The sequence below is a fragment of the Leucopleurus acutus genome, assembly GCF_964270905.1.
Source record: "Leucopleurus acutus genome assembly, chromosome: 15".
Taxonomy (NCBI): Eukaryota; Metazoa; Chordata; class Mammalia; order Artiodactyla; family Delphinidae; genus Leucopleurus; species Leucopleurus acutus.
In genome coordinates this window covers 78,967,191-78,989,904 of record NC_139157.1, presented here as the reverse complement: position 1 = coordinate 78,989,904, position 22,714 = coordinate 78,967,191, and the positions used below count along the sequence as shown (strand labels likewise).

The 22,714-nt window shown below is 40.3% G+C and overlaps 1 protein-coding gene across 1 annotated transcript in view; it reads left to right on the top strand.

Annotated features, from left to right (window-relative positions):
• The window catches only part of CD109 (CD109 molecule), a gene marked incomplete at its 5' end in the record, with an annotated part of 140,931 nt that extends 118,779 nt beyond the window's left edge, over positions 1–22,152 (top strand). The window contains 10 exons of the mRNA XM_082855956.1: positions 2,902–2,983; positions 5,702–5,930; positions 6,486–6,651; positions 8,398–8,588; positions 9,080–9,235; positions 10,241–10,306; positions 13,284–13,426; positions 17,739–17,886; positions 19,533–19,635; positions 21,684–22,152. Of these exons, the coding sequence (XP_082712082.1) occupies positions 2,902–2,983; positions 5,702–5,930; positions 6,486–6,651; positions 8,398–8,588; positions 9,080–9,235; positions 10,241–10,306; positions 13,284–13,426; positions 17,739–17,886; positions 19,533–19,635; positions 21,684–21,859 (1,460 nt within the window). The 3' untranslated portion in view covers positions 21,860–22,152. The remainder of the gene's footprint in view (positions 1–2,901; positions 2,984–5,701; positions 5,931–6,485; positions 6,652–8,397; positions 8,589–9,079; positions 9,236–10,240; positions 10,307–13,283; positions 13,427–17,738; positions 17,887–19,532; positions 19,636–21,683) is intronic.
• Between the last annotated feature and the right edge of the window lie 562 nt (positions 22,153–22,714).

Here is a 22,714-nt window from a genome sequence, read left to right as displayed (position 1 = left end):
TTAATTAAAACATGTTAGAGTGAACTAAGGTTGTGTTGATAGTGCCTGTCATTGAATTTTTTCCATTCTTGTTTATTTTACTTTTTGAATATGTGAAACATTAACATGCTTCCACAAGTCAAAGTTATTCTAAAAGGTGTATGCAAAGGGGTGTCTTTCCCTCTCGGATCCCTCCTCCCTACCCTCTGGGGGTAACGTTCTGCGTTACTTTCTCGTTTAGCTTCTCTCTCTCTCTCTTTCTTTTTCTCTCTTAGCAGAAATTAACGTATGTTTTTTTATTTTCTCTTTTTCTTACACAAAAGGTAGTACACTATGTGTGCTATTTTAGACTTTGCCTTTTTCACTTAACAGTATATTCAGGAAATTGCTCTTCATCAGCTCAGAGAGAGTCCTCATTCTTTTCCACAGCTGCATAGTACTCCGTTGTACACATGTACCACAGTTTATTCAACCCGTCTCCAATTTGGTGGCATTTAGGTAGTTTCCAATGTTGTTGCAATTACAAATAACGCTGCAATCAGTAGTCGTCTGCATATATATTTTTGTGTTGTTGGGGGTATGTCTTCAGATATATCCTTAGAAGTAGGATTACTGGGTCAAAAGGTATAGACATTCTACTGCACAGGAGCTGTACCATTTGGAATTCCCTCTAGCAATGGATGAGTACTGGTTTCCTTACAGTCTCCCCAACAGGATGAATGGTCAAGCTTTTGAATCTTTGCTAAAGTGATGGGTAAGAAATGGTATCTCAATATGTAGTTTTCATTTGCATTTTACCTATTATGAAGTTGAACATTTCTTCCTGTCTTAAGGTCTGTCTTTCTTTGTTTTTTGTGAAATGTCTGTACTTGTCTTTTGTCCATTTTTTCTCTATAGGAGTTTTTATCTTTTCCTCCAAATTAAAAAAATTCTTTATATAATCTATATGTGAAGATATATAGTATTAATATATAAAAACATATACATAGACTTGTATAGTATTAATGTTAGGAAGATTAGCCATTTATCCATCTTAGATGTTGCAAATATTTTCCTTTAATTTGTCATCTGTTTTTCAACTTTGTTTATAGTGTTTTGCCATGGAAAAGTTTGAAACAATTTTTTTGTAGTCAGTTATTTTTTCTTAAAAGTTTGGTGGTTAGAAATTCTTTTTCTACATCTATGTTACGGAGTGATATCTGTTGTTTACCGAGAGAATGTAAAAGGTACTGTGCGAAGAACTTTTCATATATTAATCATTGAAAGAGCTCTATGAGTTAGTAGGAAGCAGCAGCTTTGGAGACAGATGGACCTTGGCTAATGCCTAATTTCAGTTCCTATGAGCTGTGTGACCTTGCACATGATATATTCTAAGTTCAGGTCTCTTCATCTCTAAAAAGCAGATAGCCTCTACATCGTAGAGTTGTGGCATTACCTGAGTTAATACCTGGAAAGGGCTTTGGCCAGTTCCTGACACCTAGTCACAGTTGGATAAAAGTTGCCTGGTTAGTTACCATGCTGTAATATTTCAGTTTTAAACATAAAGAGTGTAACCTAACGCTCCCTTCTTCAAATTAAGAAAACTCTCTCATCACTTAAATGCTGTTTCCATCTCTTTTACCATAGGTCTTAAAGATCACCGTGAAACAGTGTCTTGTTTTTTTATGCATTTTGTCTTACTGTAGCTTAAATCAGATACTCAGATCTGGCTGGAGTTTCTCGTGGAAAGGCTCAATGAGAAAAGTTGGGGACCTGGCAAGAGCAAATTCACGAATTTTAAATGACTAACACTCATATTTTGTTAGTCAAATATGAATAATTAATTATAGTTATTGATGCTTCTAAAATGTGGTATTCATAAAGTAAAATGTTTTTGTTACTAGAGTTTATTGGGGATTGAATTCAACGTTTCACCAGTGAGTATGTTTGCCAGGCACTACATGGCCATGCTGCTGGGTGCATTCTGTGTGCCCTCCCCTCCTGTAGTAGAATCCTGTAGTTTTCCGGAAGAATTCTTGGTTATCAGAGGATCACTGATAAAGCCTTGCGTTGGAAGCGTTCCTGGCTTCTGCTTACTTTTTATTGATAAATTATGGCTAATATCATTTTAGCGAGTTGGTTTATTGGGCTTGTCTGGTGGCGCTTTCAGCGTTTGGCCTATGATTTCTCAGTCACTGGACTTTGAGACCTGCGCGCATTGCTTTGCAAATATGAAACATCTGCCTCTATTTGCAACCACTTATTTGCAAATATGAAACATCTGCTTTTATTAAAGCAGATCTGTGAGCCATAAGCCCTTCCCAATTTAGTTCTATACTGAGACTTCATTACCACCACCATGTTCTTTTTATTTAGTGAGAACTCAGAGTTGACGTTTGGGCGCACAGGTCAGTTTGGGGGTTTACCTCAGTTGGTCATGACCAAAAAATTCTAGAGCCACTGTGTTAGATTATTTAGCAATTTTCTCCCTTCTGCTGGTGGTCTAAGAGTAGAAAGTATTTTTACTTCTCGTTTTAGCTTTAAATTTTAATTATGATCCTGTAGCTAGTATTTTTCTTAGGTAGCAAACAATTTTAGATGACTAAGCATCGAAACCATTGTAGTTTACACTACAGAGTTAAATACTCCGCTTTTTAATTTACTTGCTTTTGAGTGGTTAGAATTGTTGTCTGTGTGATGGTATTCTTCTGACTTTATTCCAGTTTGGGGCTATCGCGGTTCTTATTTTATGCATTCTACTTGAAAAGTCCTGATGTTCTTAATCTCCCACAGCACATGATATAGAAAATATTCAACGTTAGTTGATTTCACGTCTTCTTTCCCATTCTCTGCCCGTGTTTCCTCAATATGAAGTCATGATTAGAAACTTCCCTTCATTGCAACTTGATTACGTTGATTATCTGTCTATTTTGGTGTCTTCAGGTTACCAGAGAGAACTTCTCTATCAGAGGGAAGATGGCTCTTTCAGTGCTTTTGGGAATGATGACCCTTCTGGGAGCACTTGGTAAGTGTTTTTGCCAATGGAACAAATCCATGTCACCGAATGGGCTCTCACTAGGTCACGATGGCCATGAAATTGACAGATGTGTCTCTGTATCAGCTTGGAGGCTGCTTTTTCCATAGCCTGGCTTTAAAAGAGATTCTCCTTTTTAAATATGGTTTTAAAACACTAGTACATCAGACGTTTTTATTTAGAAAAGATAAGTCATAAATCCACCTCTTTTCTGGTGGGAAAAGCAGCAATAAAATATGATGATGGTGCAGCTGGTAAGAAAAATTGGTTAGAAATATGGAGTATTGTGACATAGGTCTTTTTTTTTTTTTTTTTTTTTTGCCGTACACGGGCCTCTCACTGTTGTGGCCTCTCCCGTTGCGGAGCACAGGCTCCAGACGCGCAGGCTCAGTGGCCATGGCTCATGGGCCCAGCCGCTCCGCGGCATGTGGGATCTTCCCGGACCGGGGCACGAACTGCCGTCCCCTGCATTGGCAGGCGGACTCTGAACCACTGCGCCACCAGGGAAGCCCGACATAGGTCTTTTTTTAATTGGACACAATCAACACTAATTTTGTATTAATACAGTCAATGTAGTTTCTTTTCTTTTTTTTTTTTTTTTGAAGATGTTGGGGTAGGAGTTTATTTATTTATTTTTGCTGTGTTGGGTCTTCATTTCTGTGCGAGGGCTTTCTCTAGTTGCGGCGAGCGGGGGCCACTCTTCATTGCGGTGCGCAGGCCTCTCATTATCACGGCCTCTCTTGTTGCGGAGCACAGGCTCCAGACGCGCAGGCTCAGTAGCTGACGCGCAGGCTCAGTAGCTGTGGCTCACGGGCCCAGTTGCTCCGTGGCATATGGGATCCTCCCAGACCAGGGCTCGAACCCGTGTCCCCTGCATTAGCAGGCAGATTCTCAACCACTGCGCCACCAGGGAAGCCCCAATGTAGTTTCTTTAAGTTTATTTTTTTGTGAAAAAACAGTGATGAGGTTAAGTAATGAACCTCCAGAGTTTCCTCCAGAATGAAATCTCCACATGGCTGATTTTGGATGATTACCCTCTCCTTGTACTATCTTCAGTTCATTTTTCACTCAGAAAAAGATTGGCTAATTGTGTCAGTAGGGTTAGATAAGGTGTGCCGTGGTAACAACCCTCTAAATCTCAGTGGTTTATTAACAAAGGTTGTGCTCACGCTGCATTTCCACTGTGGCTCAGCAGGGGGCTCTGCAGTCTTTGTTTCAGCCACCAACTCACCCTGAGCCTCTAGGCTTGCTGCAGCCTGGGGACAGAGGGCTGGAGTATCCAGCAGTGGCAGTTAGAAGCTTCAGCCCGGTATAAGATTTCTTATCACTTTACCATGAGCGGAGCTGGCCCCATGGCCATGCCTAACTTCAAGTGGGCAAAGAAGTGAATTCTTCTGCGTACCCAAAGTGAAAGAGAACTGCATCATATTGGATATTAGTAATGTTTGCCACACTAAATCTTTTATAGGGTGAAACAGATCTGCTTCATATTTTCTTTTGGCGCGAGTCAGGATGTAGATCCATAAATAGAAAGGTTTCAGTGTTTTATTGCCTGATGTTCTTTTCACCTCGGCATTTAATGTTCTGTAGCAGACACTGACATACTTTTTCTTTAAAGGGTCAGATAGTAAATATGTTAGGCATTGCAGGCCCCAAAGAGCCTCTGTTGCATATTTCCCCCTTTTCCCTCCACCCTTTCTTTCTTTCTTTTTTTTTTAAAAAATAAATGTATTTATTTATTTTTGGCTGCGTTGGGTCTTCGTTGCTGCACGCGGGCTTTCTCTAGTTGTGGCGAGCTGGGGCTACTCTTTGTTGCGGTGCGTGGGCTTCTCATTGCGGTGGCTTCTCTTGTGGAGCGTGGGCTCTAGGCGTGCGGGCTTCAGTAGTTGTGGCACACGGGCTCAGTAGTTGTGGCTCACGGGCTCTAGAGCGCAGGCTCAGTAGCTGTGGCTCACGGGCTTAGTTGCTCCGCGGCATGTGGGATCTTCCTGGGCCAGGGATCGAATCCATGTCTCTTGCATTGGCAAGCAGATTCTTAACCACTGCACCACCAGGGAAGTCCCCATCCTCACTATTTTTCTCCGTTTAAAAACTGTTCTTAGGTGGAGGTTGGGGGCTGTGCAGTGGGGAGAGGCACATATAAACAGGCTGTGGGCTGTGTTTGGCGCAGACGGATTTGGCCTACAGGCTGTAATTTGCTGATTCCTGTCCTATAGGAGAGAAAATATCCATTTCTTCTACTCAAAAGCACGACAGTTTGATTGTGAACTAAACATACTTCATCCACTGCTTTAGGGTTGAGCTAAGTGTGTGATGAGATCTTCCTTGGTAAATACCCGGAACAGTCCAAAGATGAATAACCTTGGACAGTTTATTTAACTCTCTCTGAGTTTCGAATTCTCAACCTTTAAAATCAAGAGGCGGGATTAGATGATTTCCAAGTTCTTACCAACTCTGCTCTTTTGTGAGTTGACCTGGAATTTCCCAGCCACACCCAAGGGGAAGCCGTGCCCACTGGCCCAGCTGAGTTGTTCACTTTGTTGTCTCTTTGTCGTCTTTCTTCCTTTTGTTCTATCTTCAGTGATTGGCCCTTTGGTGAATCTTCTGATGGGGGAAAAGGGTTGTTATTGCTGGTGTTTTATTGCTCAGTATAATTTGGAGGACTGTATAAAGTGTATTTTATGTAATTTTTCCCCCCTTTTCACCAAGGTTGTCAGCTTTTGTTTTAAGATGTTTCCTCGAAGCTGATCCTTACATAGACATTGACCAGAATGTGTTACACAGAGTATATGCTTGGCTCAAAGGACATCAAAAATCCAATGGTGAATTTTGGGAGCCAGGAAGAGTGATCCACAGCGAGCTTCAAGGTGGCAATAAAAGTCCAGTAACCCTTACGGCTTATATTGTGACTTCTCTCCTGGGATATAAAAAGTATCAGGTATTTAATCTTTAATAAATAGTGGGTGGAAAATCACAAGGAAGGTAGGTCTTGATGGGTCAAATACATGTCTGGAAAATTAAAGGATTTTGCCATATTCCATCACATCTGAAGTCTCGAATTTGAGTACTCTTCTGCTTTGCATTTGTGGCCACATCCCAAAAGCTGAGAATATATACTTTCCCCTCAATTTAGAACTTCAACACCTGAGGTCATATAAGAGAGGTATCTTTCTCAGGCTATATTTTATGCCCTCCTCTTAGTTCGTGAGAGTCAATGGGAAAAACACTAGCAAAAGCTGCACTTCTTATTTTTTATTCCCTCTACGGAATGGTGCCTATTTGCTTGTAGAACCTGAAAAGCAATATTATTTTTAAAATACATGGCAGATCATTAAATGTCAGTGATCAGGGGTGATTCCCATTGCCTAGGACAAGGGCGGGTGCTTAATAGACACTGAAATGGTTTTTGAATGAATGTTTGAAAATTCTTTTTATTTAAATATGTTGGTGACAGGTTATTCTGAATAGTAAAATATATAGTTTTTCTTTCCAGCCTAATAGTGATGTGCAGGAGTCTATCAACTTTTTGGAGTCTGAATTCGATAGAGGAATTTCAGACAATTACACCCTGGCTCTTGTAACTTATGCGCTGTCATCCGTGAGAAGCCCTAAAGCCAAGGACGCTTTGAATATGCTGACTTGGAGAGCAGAACAAGAAGGTAACGTGTGCAACCCGTTCTGCGTTATGAAATGTGTAAACGATGTGAGAAAGTTTTGTACACCAGGTGCGAAGTTGATTACACTTATGTCTTCTGAATGGGATGAAAATGAGATGCAAGTAAGATCAGGAAGGGTTGACATGGCCATTCTGCTGCTACTCTCCCCAAGAGTTTTCTAGAGAACTTGGGGCCTTGGGTTTTTCCTTCTTTTAGATATGTTCTGCCACGTGTCAGTTACCCTTTGAATCGTCTGCTGCCATTTCTGGTTTGGTGGCCTTGAGTGATCATGAAGTCCTTGGTTTTTGGAGAGAATTGGGCTCAAATTCTGGTTCCGTGAGTTACCTTTAGGAGCTTCAGTTTCCCTGTCTTAAAATGGGAGTAACAGCTGCTTTAGGGTTGCTGTGAGGATTAAATGAGATAAGGTGCAGGGCTTACCACGTTGCAGGTGTTCGAAAATGTGAATTAAAATGCTAACAGAAATGCAAATGTCAAAAAATGCTGTTAGTGAGCTGTATGATTGTTTTTACAGTTTTGGAATGGGCACTGTGAGTTTTTAATCATACAGCTGCTTATGAGCTACAACAGGACAAAAAGTACAGGTGTTATTACTTTCCAAATGGCCTCTGTGTGGCAGAAGGGCTGGGTGGGCAGAAAGAGTTTTGGGTCATGTCAGTTTATTTAAAGCTCTGTTCATTCAAGAAGGGGTGATTATGGAAAGTGCTTAGAGACTTCTGAGACTGTAAAAGAGAGTGTGTTATTATTAGCAGTAAGTTAGATTACATCCTTGTTACCTGTTGCAGTGCTGGGGACTAGAAGATTATTGCATGGAGGCTGAAGTAGTCCTTGACATTTCTGCTTCTCTGCTTGGCTAAGTGGTAGTTATTTCACATTCCACTGAAGTGCAGTCATCATCTACATAGTAATATTTGAGAGAACGGGGAGGGGGTACCACATAGCGTGTTCATCTGGGGGCTAGCAGGAATATCTCTAGGAAGGTTGTTAGGGTGGCCAGGGTCCCTCATTTTTTCTTGGAGTCTTGGAGTTTTGAACTTATAACACCACCTCTCAGATAATGAAAAAAGGAGTCTTTCCCGTTAGGGCTGGTTAATGGCAGATTCCCAGAACACGGTTCTTTCCAATGTGTCCTAATATATTTTGGGATGGTCTGGAATAGAGTATGGTTTTTTTTGTTTTTTTTTTTTTTTTGTGGTATGCGGGCCTCTCACTGTTGTGGCCTCTCCCGTCGCGGAGCACAGGCTCCGGACACGCAGGCCCAGCGGCCATGGCTCACGGGCCCAGCCGCTCCGCGGCATGTGGGATCTTCCCGGACCGGGGCACGAATGCGTGTCCCCTGCATCGGCAGGTGGACTCCCAACCACTGCGCCACCAGGGAAGCCCCAGAGTATGGTTTTTTAAAAAAATAATTTATAGCCTTTTGGTCTTGAGCCAAACATATGGAATTTCTCTTGGGAAAATATTTTTATCAAAATGTCCTCAAATATAAGTAAAAGGACAAGGATGAAATTTTATAAGTTTTAATAGTTTAAGAAGTGACATGTAAGTACATGTGTGTGTGTGTGTGTGTGTGAATATGCGTATATTTGCTTGGCATCAATATACACATGTATAGAAATATGTATACTTTTATGCTAGTCAGGGAGAACTTGGACCAGTGTAGGAATGTTTAATGGTATCAAGTGTAATTTTTCTGTATTTGGCCAGACCATTACTACTTTTCTCCCGCAGGAGACATGCAATTCTGGGTGTCACCAGTGTCCAGACTTTCTGAATCCTGGCAACCAAGCTCCCTGGATATTGAAGTTGCGGCCTATGCACTGCTCTCACACTTCCTGCAGCATCAGATTTCTGAGGGAATCCCAATTATGAGGTGGCTAAGCAGGCAGAGAAATAGCTTGGGAGGTTTTGCATCTACCCAGGTGAGTGATGATCACTTTAAATTTCTTTATAAAAATAATTATATATATATACATATATATATATAAACCATTTATAAAATTAAATCTCTCTCTATATATGTGGTTGCTTTATTTCATGACTTCATAGAATTACATGGCAGTTAAAAAGTTTAGTAACTTAACTCAAAGGTTTAAGTTACTAATTTTAATTTTTTCTCATCTTTGATATAAACATCGTATCTGATACCCATATGGGATAAATGAGTTCCCTGTCTCACTAGCCATTTGTCGTCTCTGGTACCCGGTACAATAGGAGCTCAGTTCTAGTCAGCGGATGTTTTCTGAGTCTTCCCTGGACTCCAGGTCAAGCAGGTTCAAAGGTGAATCGAGGAGAGTTCCACTCCCAAGGAAGGTGGATGAGTGTGCAGTGGTATCCTAAACGTGACTGAAATTTACTCTTTGGCGGCCTTAATATAGCCTTATGTGCGCACATCTTTTTCTTTTCCCAACAGGACACCATTGTGGCCTTGAAGGCCCTGTCTGAGTTTGCAGCCCTAATGAACACAGAAGAGACAAATATCCAAGTGACCATGGTGGGGTCCGGTTCACTGAGTCCTGTGAAGTTTGTGATTAGCACACAGAACCGCTTTCTCCTCCAGACGGCTGAGGTGTGGACAAGGGCGTGCCTCTCCAGATGTCTGTGTAGACGCTTCCTTCTGCCGGAGTACTGCTTTATTTCCTTTCTGTTGACTTCAACAAAGACTTGTTCCCAGAGCTCTGTGCTGGCAGGAAGGAGTACCCTCCTTTGGTTGAATTTGCCGAGCTGGGGAAGGGAGGAGGGGTGGAGAACTTTGGACAGATTTGGAAAAGGAGGAAACGTGGGCCCTGTCTTACTGGGAGAGGAATGAATACCCGTTGAGCTCCTATTCTTTGCAGGCCCTGTGCCAGATTTCTTTACCTGTGCTATTTATTGCATTTACTTCTCAGACCAAGTACCTTTATCCCCACTGTACATATTATAAAACTGAGGCTAAGAGAGTTTAGCTAACTCTCCCAAGATCATGGTGCTAGTAACAGTAGAGCTAGGATTTGAACCCATGATTTCGAAGACCATGTTCCTTTAGGCTGCACCACATGTCCTCTTAGGTGAATTGATAGAACCAGCAGTAGAAATCTTTCTTTAAAATGGAATGAAGGGCTATGCTAAACCCTAACTTTTTTCCCTTGGTTAACCTTGTAGGAAGTTGAGGGTAATGGGTGAAAGCGGTAACTTTAAGGCTAGAACCTGAGGGAGAAGGGTGATGGCAAAGGAAAAGGAAGGAGTGTTGGTTCCAGTCAGTGATGGTGTGCCATTGTGTTCTCGGGAAGGCCAGCGACTCGATGCTGAGCGAGGCTTGAGGAGGGAGGAATGACTTGCATTTCTTGTCTTCCATGCCACAGCCCCTACAGAAGGGCAGACCTGTCCACAGCACTAACGTGTACTTCCTCAGCCTTCACCCCCCCTTATCTGGTTGACCCATAACTTTTGACATGTGAGGTGTGTAAAGTTCTTAGAACTTCACAGCGCACACAGCTTACACTCCCAGCGAGGGATAACAGCGGTCTCTTGTGCCGGTTGGAAGGACGTAGATATGGACAATTAGCCTTATTCACCTTTTTCCACCTTTATTCAGCTTGCTGTGGTACAGCCAACTGAAGTTAATATTTCTGCAAGCGGTTTTGGATTTGCTATTTGTCAGGTACGTAATAATGTTTATTTTTGTTTTGTTAGATAGGACTTGCTATACTAATTCTTTGGTTTGGGGCACTGCTAAATCTTTAACTTAGATGATATAAAATTCTTAATGATTTATTTCTGTGACTTAGGCAAGATAAATCACTATCTTTAACAAAAAGTGTTGGAGATGTTACTAGCTGGTGAGTAGACAGCAACTATATAGTTTGATAATCTATAGTTTGATAATATTTCTTGAGTATTATATGCTTTTTGAAGTAAGGATTAAAATCCTCCAATATGATTCATGTGAATTGTTGGGAACTCCCACCTTCTTTTGTAAAAATACAGCTTAGAAATTGTAATGCTGGGTAGAGTTTCTACTATGACTTGATAACCATATAGCATTTTACTTACCATTTCTTAATATTCATTTAACAATATAAAGGTCCACATGGTATTATAAGTAATTGACTTGAAGATAGGAAATGTGTCCCTTTGCTGTAAAATTTTATATTATAGTAAATAAAACAATTAGAGCATGAGATGTTCAGTGCTCTGCTCTAGGAAGAAAATCTAAAGAAATCTACCCTTTATGGTGTAATTGGATACAATAAAATGGAAGTAGTATGTAAAATACTGAATGGAAGTTATTATGCTTAATAATACATGAAAATCATGGGGACCTAAAACCATGTTATTGGGATGCAAAATAATATGTGATAGTACTAAAAAAGATCATGTGCTTGGTTATAAAAAACAAACCAAACAAACCCTGAAAGATTTACTGAGAAAGTTAAAAAAAAAGGCTATTATAGAGAAAAAGTACTTTTTCAAAAACCAGTACAACTATTCTTGTTGAGAGAACAGATGTACTTTCTAAGGCACAATGTGAAGGGTACATGGTCAGGTATAATTTGGAAACTTAGAAATGATGTGAAGATTATTTTGTACGATACTCAAAACACAGTAAATGTTTTTTAAAATCAAGGAAAAATCACAGTTACAAAGAACAGTATTCAATGAAAAGGATAGAAAGAGAAAAGAGTGAATAATTTGTACTGGTCTTTTTTTTTTAAAGTCTTTGTTGAATTTGTTACAATATTGCTTCTATTTTATGTTTTGGTTTTTTGACCATGAGGCACGTGGGCTCTTAACTCCCCAACCAGGGATCGAACCCGTACCCCCTGTGTTGGAAGGCGAAGCCTTAACTACTGGACCGCCAGGGAAGTCCCTTTGTATTGGTCTTTACTAACAAAGACCATGTGAAAATTCTCACTCTCAAGCTGTCTTTTCATGTGAAGAGTAAATCCAAAAGTAAATACATAAGATATTTTAGATACGATTGAAAAATTTTATGTACTTAAACCACCAAATTGGTTGGAACTCATTCTTGATAAACCAAATGTAGATAAGTTACTGAAGTCAGATGATTTTTATTTGAGATTTGAAGGACACAGCAGTAAATATGGTACCTAGTGGTCAGAATGTTCACCAGTCCTATGTTGCATTAACATGCAGAAAATGAAACGTAGGGACCAATAGGTACTTTTTGTAATGGAGAAAAAAGTTGCAAAAAAGCTGGTCACCCAGAAATAGGTATTGACATTTCCTTTAGTTGATATTTTTGTAAGTGCTCTGGAAAAAGGAGGGCAAGGAAAACTCTCAGGTTTGCAATAAATGATAAAAAGCAAAGCTATTGGAAATAAACTGCAAGATTTCTTGACGTTCTCTGAGTGAGCAGTTCAGCTCTGTTGTGGACCAAATATAAATGCTAACACTTAGTTATAGATGAATATTAATTATGACCCAGGGGACAAATCTAGTAGTCGTGTTTGTTCTGTGATGAGATTGGTCTCTAAAGGAAAATGCGTGCCACGGGAAAGGGGGTAATGAAAATCACGGAGACTATCTCTCCAATTGATGGAACCATTCTTCAACTGCTCCAAGAACACTCTACACTTTTAATTGTAGTTTAAGAAAAAGTTGGAGAATGCCCAGACTGAGATATTCCAGAATGATCAAGGGGAGGAAGGATTATATGATGTAGGTGTGGCAGAATAAAAAGTTGGAACTCTTAGGTTTGAAAGATTATTTGAAAGATGAAGGCTTAGAGAGAGGATTTCTTTTTAAAGTATGTAAATCCACAGTGGACACTACACGTTTAGGTCGGAGGGGCATGTGTGTGTGTGTGTGAGATTTAAGTATTAGCAAAAAAAAAATACAGTATTACATATAATAGTAAGGTTTATGAACCTTAGTATCAAAAAAAGCGGAAGGGGGGAGGAATTTAAATAGATCCCGATTCGACTTGACACGAGGCAAGCCTAGGAAATTTAGAGGACATTCCCAAGCTTCTGATCTTAGGGTCCCTTTGAGGAAAACACTGGTCCTCACACCTCCTCAGGGTCCCCACAGCTCCATTCACATTGGTGGTGGGCACAGAGTATATGCTGAAAAAGACCCAGTTGACTTGAAATCCATCATTTATTTCATCCTCTTTGAAAAACATTGTGTGATCGAAAAAGAAGCCTTAGCAGTTGAATAGGTTTTTGTTCCACCAAGGCTCTTGGGTGAAAACATTTTGATTTATCTTACTGATAGTTCCAGTTTGTGAAAAATAACTCCAGTTGGGCAGCAGAGCTTAGCAATTAGTGGATGCTTTCAGGAAACTTGGCAATAGTTTAACTTTTTCCCTCAAGGGAATGTTTTATATTATTTGAAAAAAAAATGCACATGAATATTGTCCACGATGGTCTCTGATACTTGGAATATTACCTAACAATCTTCTCAATTTTAAACATCATCGTTTATAAACTCTTATAATTATATTTGTTAATGATACTTCATTAGCTAGTAAAACTAATTTTTTTTTAAGTTGAAGATTACCAATCTAATTGGGTTTATCCCAAAGAGAATCATTACCTAATATTTAGGATACATAATGAAGGCAAATTATTGCTAGTAACTTATTATTTATGCTTATTTGTTATTTATTACAGCTTAATGTTATTTATAATGTGAAAGAGTCCAGATCTTCCATAATCAAAAGATCTATCCAAGATCAAGAAGCCTTTGATTTAGACATTGCTGTAAAAGATGATAAAGATGATATCAATCACTTGAATTTGAATGTGTGCACAAGGTTGGTCTCTAAGTCCCTCCTTTTTCTCCTTCTCCTTAAAAAAATAGATTTGAAGATTTAATTAAATATGTATGGTTGTTTATATATTTAACTATATTCAATATAACTCTGTATAGTTATTGAACTATATCAATGTAAGGAGTTACATTTAACAAAGATTTCAGTTATGCATTACACTTCAGATTACAAACTAGAAATACTGCTAATTGTATTTAAGCATTTCTCAACATGCCCAAATTACTTACAAGTTTTCCTTGTATTTATAACAAGTTTGAATATAAAAGTTTAATAAAACTCAGGTTTAATTTAGAAAAACTTTAACGAATCATGTTTAACACTGCAAAATTGATTATTTCTTTTTGTTGGTCATTTTTCTGTTAAGTAATTATTCCAGGTTCATATTTAACGTTTATTAGTTTTGTGCACTTAACTCAAAACTTCATAAGAGTGTGCAAGTTCAATGAAGAGCATAGTTTTTTTTCTTAGACACAGTGAAAATATTCCAGTTTAGAAGATCCTTGCATTGGATAATTAGGCACTTAACAGCTTCTGGGTGTACTTAAAAAGGTGACTATTAAATTTGCTCTGTGTCCAGAGCATCTGAGGATCTTGTTAAGTCATAAGAAAAAGGTATCCGTTTCAAGACTACTGACTTCATAGATTCAGGGTCTGTGAAGCCGCCTTCAGCTTTCTTGCTTATTCTAATGCACACATAAGTTTGAGAGCAAGTCCTTCAGAAAGTTCTTGAATCAAGAGACTAAAATTTCTTCCTTGTCAATCTCCCCTCTTAGCTCTGCATGATTTGGTGTTCAGCAGGGTGTTACTGCAAGAGGCACTGATATCGGGGAGCTGCTGCCTGCCCTTTTTAAATATCCCGTAGCATCTGGTTGACCTTGGGCTGTTGTTGGGCTGGAGGTCACTGATGTGGCCCTGAGCTGCCAGATCCTCTCAAGGTCCTCTGTAGGTGTTTCTCCAGATGGTCAACCTTCTTAGCCATTGCCTGAACCCAGTCTCCTCCATTGCTGCTACCATCCCTACTCTCTTGGGCCTTTTTGTTCCTTTTGTTTTTTGGAAAGTATTTTTAAGAATATTATTTATTTATTTATTTTGGCCACGCCAGGTCTTAGTTGCGGCATGTGGGATCTTCTCTGAGGCATGTGGGCTCTTAGTTGCAGCATGCGGACTTCTTGGTTGCAGCATGTGAACTTCTTAGTTGCGGCATGCAGACTCTTAGTCGTGGCATGCATGTGGGATCTAGTTCCCCGACCAGGGATTGAACCTGGGCCCCCTGCATTGGGAGTGTGGAGTCTTACCTGCTGGACCACCAGGGAAGTCCCAGGGCCTTCCTGTTCCTGATTTTGGTATAAATTGTCAATGTGTTTGCCCCTTTCCTCACCTGTTTGGGCATTTTGAACCAGCAGCTTGGGGATATCAGAATCTCTGCAGTAGCTTCCTTTTCAGCTGAGAAGAAAGTAGGACTCCCGTTATACTTTACTAAGATTGCAACTGGGCTCTGCTCCAGAATAACAACATCAAGTTATTATTATTTAAACAACCACCACCTACATTTATCACAAACTTACATACCAGGCATTGTATCAATGACTTGCACACATGTCTCATTTAAGCCTTAGAATTACTCTATAAAGTAAGTGCTATCATTATCCCCGCTTTTCTCATTTACTCCTTCAGTCGTTCATTCGCTCAGTAAATATTGGTTTAGTCTCCATTATGTGCCAGACACAGTGTCAGGATCTGGAATATAATGGTTAGCCAGAAAGACACAACCTTGTCTTCACAGAACTTACTATTTGGAAGAGGAGACAGAAATTAATAAAAATAAATCCTGAAAACACTGTTACCGAACTGAGGTCTGGCTGCTTGCCGCTCGAAAGTCAATAGCTGAGAGGCAGTTGTTGGTAGAAAGGAAAGACGCTTTAATCAGAAAAGCCAGCAATCTGGGGAGAAGGTGGACTCATGTCCTGAGAACAACTCTGAAGATTCAGTCCAGCTGTGACAGTTTTTAAAGGGAAAAAAGGGAGTAATCTCAGTTAATCATCGAGATGGGGAGTCAGAGCCATTGCCATTCCCCCACCCCCACCCCCCGCCCCCGTTTGCAGGCTTGTGGACTTCTTGTGATCTTTCTTTAGATGTTATCTTGTTCACACAGTTTGTGTATAAGATTACTAAAGGGGAAGCTGGGGAAGAGATCTGGTCATCTGTTAATTACTTATTCTTCATTTCTACTTTTTTGACCTACAGAAAGAACCAACAGGTTAGGCAAGGTATATTATGTGATCAAAAGATTTGAAAAGTGTGCTTGGGCTGGAGATGAGTAGAGCACGGGGGCGCCTGGTTTAAGGTTAGTTACAATATAACTTTGCTAATGTGGCAGGAAAAGGGGTTTCCTCGTGAGGGTGGTTTCCTGCAAAGAGCTGCTTATAGCGAGTCTAAAATTCTACTTTTGAAAAGGGCAAAGAAGAATAGCCTTATGGAGCAATGAGAAGGATTTTACCTCTTAGGGAGGTCAGGTAAAGACACAGAGGAGGAAAATGAGGTGAAACTGAGATTCAGACCATAATGAGGTTTCACTGTTTATAGGGGCTCATGTAAAGATGCAGGATTCCAAATCTTAATCCAGCATCAGGGAATCAGACAGGCAATAGACTTTGCTAGGTAGAGGACATCTATATCTTTTTCTTTCTTTCTTTTTTTGAAGGACCTGGAGAAGGGAAGTGTTTTAATGTCAGGGTTGGGGGCATTATAGAAAAAGGATTTCGATGTTGCTACTAGTTTTCTGAGAAGAATCTGCTATGAAATACAAACTACATTTTAAATGAATTCTTTCAGTGGCACTTTATAAAAAGAATAGCTGGTGTTTCAGGTACTCTATTCTCATCAGTAGGGTCCAAGCCCTTACTCACCTCAGAAAAGGTTTCTCTGTGGCCTAGTAATTTAACAAATTCTGCCCCGGGTTGGTGGAAAGACCAGGTCAACCAAAGCACTTCTGATGAGGCACTAAAGTCATCATATCTAAGCAGGTGGGCTGTTTTTCTCATCTCTAAAACCCCTCTAGTTTTAATGCCCATATTGGTTTTCAATAGCATCTCTTCTGGCTGAGTGCCTCACCAGCAGATGGTTTCAGCTGCCTGGGATCACCGAGCCCACTGCAGTCAGCACTTGTACTGTGTGGCTTTTCAATCGCGTTTGGCAGGCATCAGTTTGCTACTTTAAAAAGCAAGATTTTGGGCTTCCCTGGTGGCGCAGTGGTTGAGAGTCCACCTGCCGATGCAGGGGACGCCGGTTCGTGCCCCGGTCCGCGAAGATCCCACGTGCCGCGGAGCGGCTGGGCCCGTGAACCATGGCCGCTGAGCTTGCGCGTCCGGAGCCTGTGCTCCGCAGCGGGAGAGGCCACAACAGTGAGAGGCCCGCGTAACCACCCCCCCCCCCAAAAAAAAGCAAGATTTTCTACGCGCCCTTCTTGCTTTTGCCATTTAAAGGACAATAGGAACCAACTGAACGATGCTAAGAGACTTTCATGTTGGAGACACACTCCTTTCCATAATGACGTTGGGCTGTTTCAGAGCCAAACAAAAAGCTCTTGCCATCTATTGATTTTAGAAAAATAATTATTTTAAAGGAGGCAAAATGTTGTTGGTGCCCAGATGCTTTGATAGTCACGACATGTACAACAGGGTTAAAGCACGAGCAGCGTGATAAAGCTTTCCAAGGCCTGTCATTCTCCCGACGTGGCTAAGGCAAACACACATGTGCTCCAAGTATGTGGGAGAAGAAAGGGAAGGACCTTGCCTACGGGTCTTCTTTTTTCTAAAGCCCGATGAAGAAGAGGCTGTCGACGACTTGGCCGCTGTCTCCTGCTAAGTGGTCAAGTGACGCCTCTTTTTCGGTTCCTAGCTTTGAGTTGGAGAGCTTAGTGCCATCAGCTTTTGGGAAAATGAAAAATGCAATGTCGTTTGGTAGCAGCCGCCAGAAAACAGATTTGCCCACCGAAGGGGCAAAGTTTGCCTTCCTTAAGCCCAGGGGCCCAAGTCTGCTGCATGGCCGGCATCACATGCTGACTTACAAATGGACCCGTTGTTCTATTCCTCATGTGGTTGAAAGTTATAAGAATTTCAGACCTGTGAGGAAAGGATTACCTTTTTACGGTTTTCTGTAGTAATTTTTTATTTCAAGGAAACGGTAATTATTTGGAATAACAGTTGGCGGTTTTAATATTTATATGAAGGTAGTTTGCCAACAGCTTTAGGTTTTTCCTAAAGGGTTCTCTTCTATCCGCTCCTCTCTGATTTAGGTTTCTGGGCCCAGGTAGAAGTGGCATGGCCCTTATGGAAATTAACCTCCTCAGTGGTTTTACCGTGTCCTCAGATGCCATTTCCCTGAGTGAGACCGTGAAAAAAGTAGAACACGACCCTGGAAAACTCAACCTCTACTTAGACTCTGTAAGTAGTAAAACCTAAGTTTCACATTGGTAACCATTGACAAAGCCACTATTTATTGTGTTCAAAATTACCTTTCCTTTAGACGTTTTCTTTATGTCATTATTTTGGCTTTTTGTGTCCCCGAACAACTTTCACATGGCAACTATCTGTTGTCCTCACTAAAAAGACATTATTATAAAATTAGTTTAAGGAGAATTACTATTAATGGTGAGCCTGATGAAAGTCTTGATAACAAAATTATTATTTCATACCAGATGTTCAACAAAGAGAGATTGCTGTGATATAATTTCCAAAATGCAGTCCAGATGCCAACTGGAGAACTCCTTTGCTTCAGGAATTGCTAAACATATTTGTGTAAATGCTGCTGATGAAAAAAAAATGCTGACGGTGAAAGCTTTAATTACATGTTTTAAAATGCTTTCATAAAAAAAAGGCTTTTAATAGATCCCAAAGGGGTTAATATTCCTGCATTGAAAAGTTAGGTGCTTAAATCATAGAATATTCTCAGAGGTTTGGTCCTTACACAAAATTATTATGTAATTTTCATGTACTCTTCCCATTACTGTGTGAAAGCTATCAATCCAAGAATAAGGTGCATAAAATATGTGAGAGAAAGGTTAGTGTGGAATTTAAGACTCCACTTGTTATGTCTCAAAACTGCTGGCATGTAAGTTTATTCTGCTGACATCTATATGAAATTCATATGTGGAATCAAAATTGAATTCTAAGTGTTCTTAGGATTTCATGTTACATGGGGGGAATATGTATGTTTCTTATTCCAGTTTTGCCAAGTGTGAATCAATCATGCTGTTTCAGCAGTGAACCTTCTTTTTGTTTTAAGCCTTCAAAAACCACTTTGGTTAAAAAGCTGTTAAAACTAATTCAAAGTTTCTAGATTCTTTTGCTGTTCAGTGATTTTCATATATTAAATACTGTTTGATAGCCATGGGCCTAATTTGCGGTTTGAAAAATACATTTAAGGTTTTTTTAAAATAATGTAATTAGGTTTGGAGTGTCCATTACATTTTGACTGACTAATTTGTCTTTTCACTTACTGCTAATTGGTATGTAATGGAATGTTTAAAGGAATTTATCAATTTCAGATTCCTTAACCAGGATTATTTGCCAAATTGGCATTAAGGGTCCTTCCTGGAGGCAAGGAGGCTGGCCTTGTGTGCCCATATCAGTCAGTTGTTGGTTGTGGGCCACACCTCCCACTCTGAGGTTACTTCACTTACTGGATGAGGTGACTCCCGTGAGCTGAGGGTGATTCTCCAGAGAAGGGGGCTGGTGTGAGTCGGTAGCAGCAACCAGGATGGGGTGCAAAGCTGAGACGGGGGATTTTGGTGAAGCACCAGGGCCAGAGACATGCACTTCTGGGCTCCTGCTTACTTAACGACTCTAATTCTCAGTATCCATTTCAGTAAAATGGAAGTAAGAACAATACCGATCATGCAAGGACGGTTTTACAAGATAAATGATGTAATTTCTATACAGTGCTTACCCCACTACCGGGTGTGTAGAAATGCTCCCTAAGTGTTCATTTCTATAGCTGTTTGATAAAAGGATAAGAGATAGAAATGTCTTTTACTTTCTCTTGAACACATAATTTGCCACACCTTTAAAAGTCTTTTGTATTTCTCAAGGTAAATGAAACCCAGTTCTGTGTTGATATTCCTTCTGTGAGAAACTTTAGAGTGTCAAATACACAAGATGCTTCAGTGTCCATAATGGATTACTATGAACCAAGTAAGTGTGTCCTGGGGTTCGTGAGACTTTGGGAGTTACGCCAGGCATTCGTTCATTCATTCATTCACTCACTCATTCATTCCTTCATTCAGAGCGGTTGTCTGCTGGATTGGCTTTGTGGGGGGCAGGTGTTGTTTGGGGTAGTGAAAGAGGTGGCAGGGCAGAAGGTGAGCTTTACGTTTAAACGAAGACAATTGATAATTTACAAAAAAATAATCACATGATAGCATTTAGCATATATTAAAAAGTGATGTTTTTGCTCATAATGTTTTAGGTTTTTAACTCCCAGCTACAAACTTTACAAAGAAAAAGTGGCACAGAGGGTCCATTTATGTTCAATTTCCAAGGTTCTGCTCCTATTCCAAGCACCCACTCTATCGGGTTCCGGTTTTAAAACAGGGCTTCTTCAGGAGAGAACATGAACAGCGTCTGCAGTGGATGGGCCTGTTGGGTTTAGCTGTTTCTTCACTGAGGGAGTCTTGTTTTGCTAAAATTTATTTATTGTAACAGATTTTTTTATCATTTCAAGAAAACTATAGTCTGTTTGGAAAATAACTTGAGCTTCTTTGACTTTACTGGTAATTTTTTACTTTATAAAATGTTAGAAATTTAGGATGTGAAAGTAGAGATCTAGTCTGGAGATCATCTAAGTTGATCAGGACGAATCTCTGTTCAATCACAGAATGACTTTTTGTCGGTGTGTGATCTTCAGGCCAATGTTTCTGCTTGTCATCACATCCATCCTGAATAAGCACTCCTGGGGCTCAGAATCATTAGAACACATGAGAATCATGAACATTTTCATGTCGTAGGTAGTTGTAGGTAATTACACTTTAAAGTATGCGGAACGTGTCCTCGTGGTTGGGAGTGTTTGGTGGAGTATTCATGCAAGACGACGGTAGCACCAGCTCTCTCTCCTTCTAAGTCAACAAGCCAGTTCCTCTTATCTTTTGCCTCCTGTTGGAGTTCACCCCCAGCTCTTGTGGGACATTTTGGGGACACACTGATGCAGCACTTTTTTTCTGGTGGAAGGATAAGATCCACTGTGGAGACTCAGTGACAGTACCTAGTTATCCAACTTCGTTACATGGTTGTTGAAACATTCTCCAATTGATGTTTCTTAGGTGTATGGAGAACATTTTAAACATTTGAAAAGCAAAAAAGATTCAGTCTCTGAGATTTTTTTGTGGAAGACAACTTATGTATGATGGGGTGCATTTAAAATGAAAACATGGGAAAGGTCAGAATAAACCAACCAACCCATTTTGAAGAACCCTAGAGTTAGAAAACGTACTTAAAATATTTAAAAAGTCAATGAAAAATTGTGAAGAAATTTGAAAATAGAAATTGTATTTTTTACAATTTTTTGTAAAAAAATACAATTGTATTTTTTACAAATTTTTTACAATTTTTAAAAATTGTAAAAATAAAAATCATTTATGCTTTATAGTAAGGTTACTGTAGTGCTGTTGGTGCTTTATATAGTTTTTTAAAAATATTAGCTTGTACTATAAAATTTACCCAAGTTGAATAGTTGTAGAGACTACGTGCTTAACGTTTTAAAACACTGAAACAAGGCATCACACAGGTAGAGTTCTCTTCATACTTTTGCATTTTTAAATGAAGTCCATGGTAAATATTTCTCTTCAGTAGTTCCAATGAGTAGAACCTTACTTGAATGCATAGAAAATGTCACCCTAAAATAAACTCTCAAGGAGGTTAAAACATCCTCAATTTACAGTCTTTCCTGTTCCAGGAAGAGTTTCAGGTTGCGGTTGAACTGCGGCATGCAGCTGTGGTCTATTTTCTCTCTTTTAATGCTGGCCAGCTGCTGGAGGTACAGAAACTGGACTCAAAGCATTGTTTCTCTCTTGGACTTGGTAGTTTGGGCCCCTCTTGAGTATTTCAGTTGTTTCTTGTAAAGAAAAATAAAATTATGTGAAGAACGGAAAACTCAGAAAAGTGTATCGAAATGCTCTTAAGTTTTGGCAAAGTAAATGCTTCTAAACAAAGGAGGCATGTAAACCAACATCTGCTTCTTTGAACAGGGCGGCAAGCGGTGAGAAGCTACAACTCCAGAGCACAGCTGTCCTCCTGTGACCTCTGTGGGGACGCACATGCCTGCGGCCCCTGTGACAGCGTGGCCTCGGCCTCCCTTTCTCACCCTAACGCCTGCCTCCTTGTCTGCTTCATGCTTCTGTTCTCTTTGCAGTGTTGGCTATGATTTATTTCTTTAAAGACTCCACGTAACACTTTCATTTCTAGAAGTCACATGTGATTGTCTTGTTTTCATAAGCAAATATTGCCTCTATTTTGAAAATCAATGTTTTTCTTTTTGTGAGATGGGATGGGGGTGTACAACTGGTCCTTGTATGTGTAGCTGCATAGAGTTCTTCCCCTGACTTCTGTGTGGAACAAAAAATCAGAATTATTACAGCTGTATTCTTTTATTTCCCCCTCTTAAAATCTTTTAGGATTCTTTGGGAGGTGTTATTTTCTCCAGAATAAATGTGTTATTTTAGATGATTCTTCTCATTTTCTAGAGGAAATGAGCCTGGGTTCTTAAGCACTGCTATACATCAGTGTCTGCTTTAGTATTAACGACGGATTTCCTGGGAACTGGGAGGAAACAAACCTGTGGGAGGAGCTTGTTCTGTCCCTTCTGTTTCCACCCTAACCCTCCGCCTACACCACCCATCCCAGTGGTCTCAGTACATCCTTCTTAATCAGATATAACTTCTTTCTTTAGGATGGAGGTGGTGATTTTTTTTCTTTTAAAGGGAAATGATGTTGTTCCACTCCAGATGTACTCACACACCCCAGCCCTTACTCGTCCTCTGTTTTCCCTCTGGAGAGAAGCAGAGAGAGACTGGCTTCGCTGTGCTTCCGGCGGCTCAGAGGTTGAGATTGCTGGGAAGTACCCAGAGGGGCCCCAGGTGCCCTCCTCTGCGTCCTCAGCCCCACATGTGGGCTCTGTTCAGGCTGGGGGTCAGAGGGCATTGCAGCACGTGCCTTACGTGACTTGGACCAGAAGATCCTAGACCAGGAGGCACATGTGAGTCATGGGGGACGCTAAGCC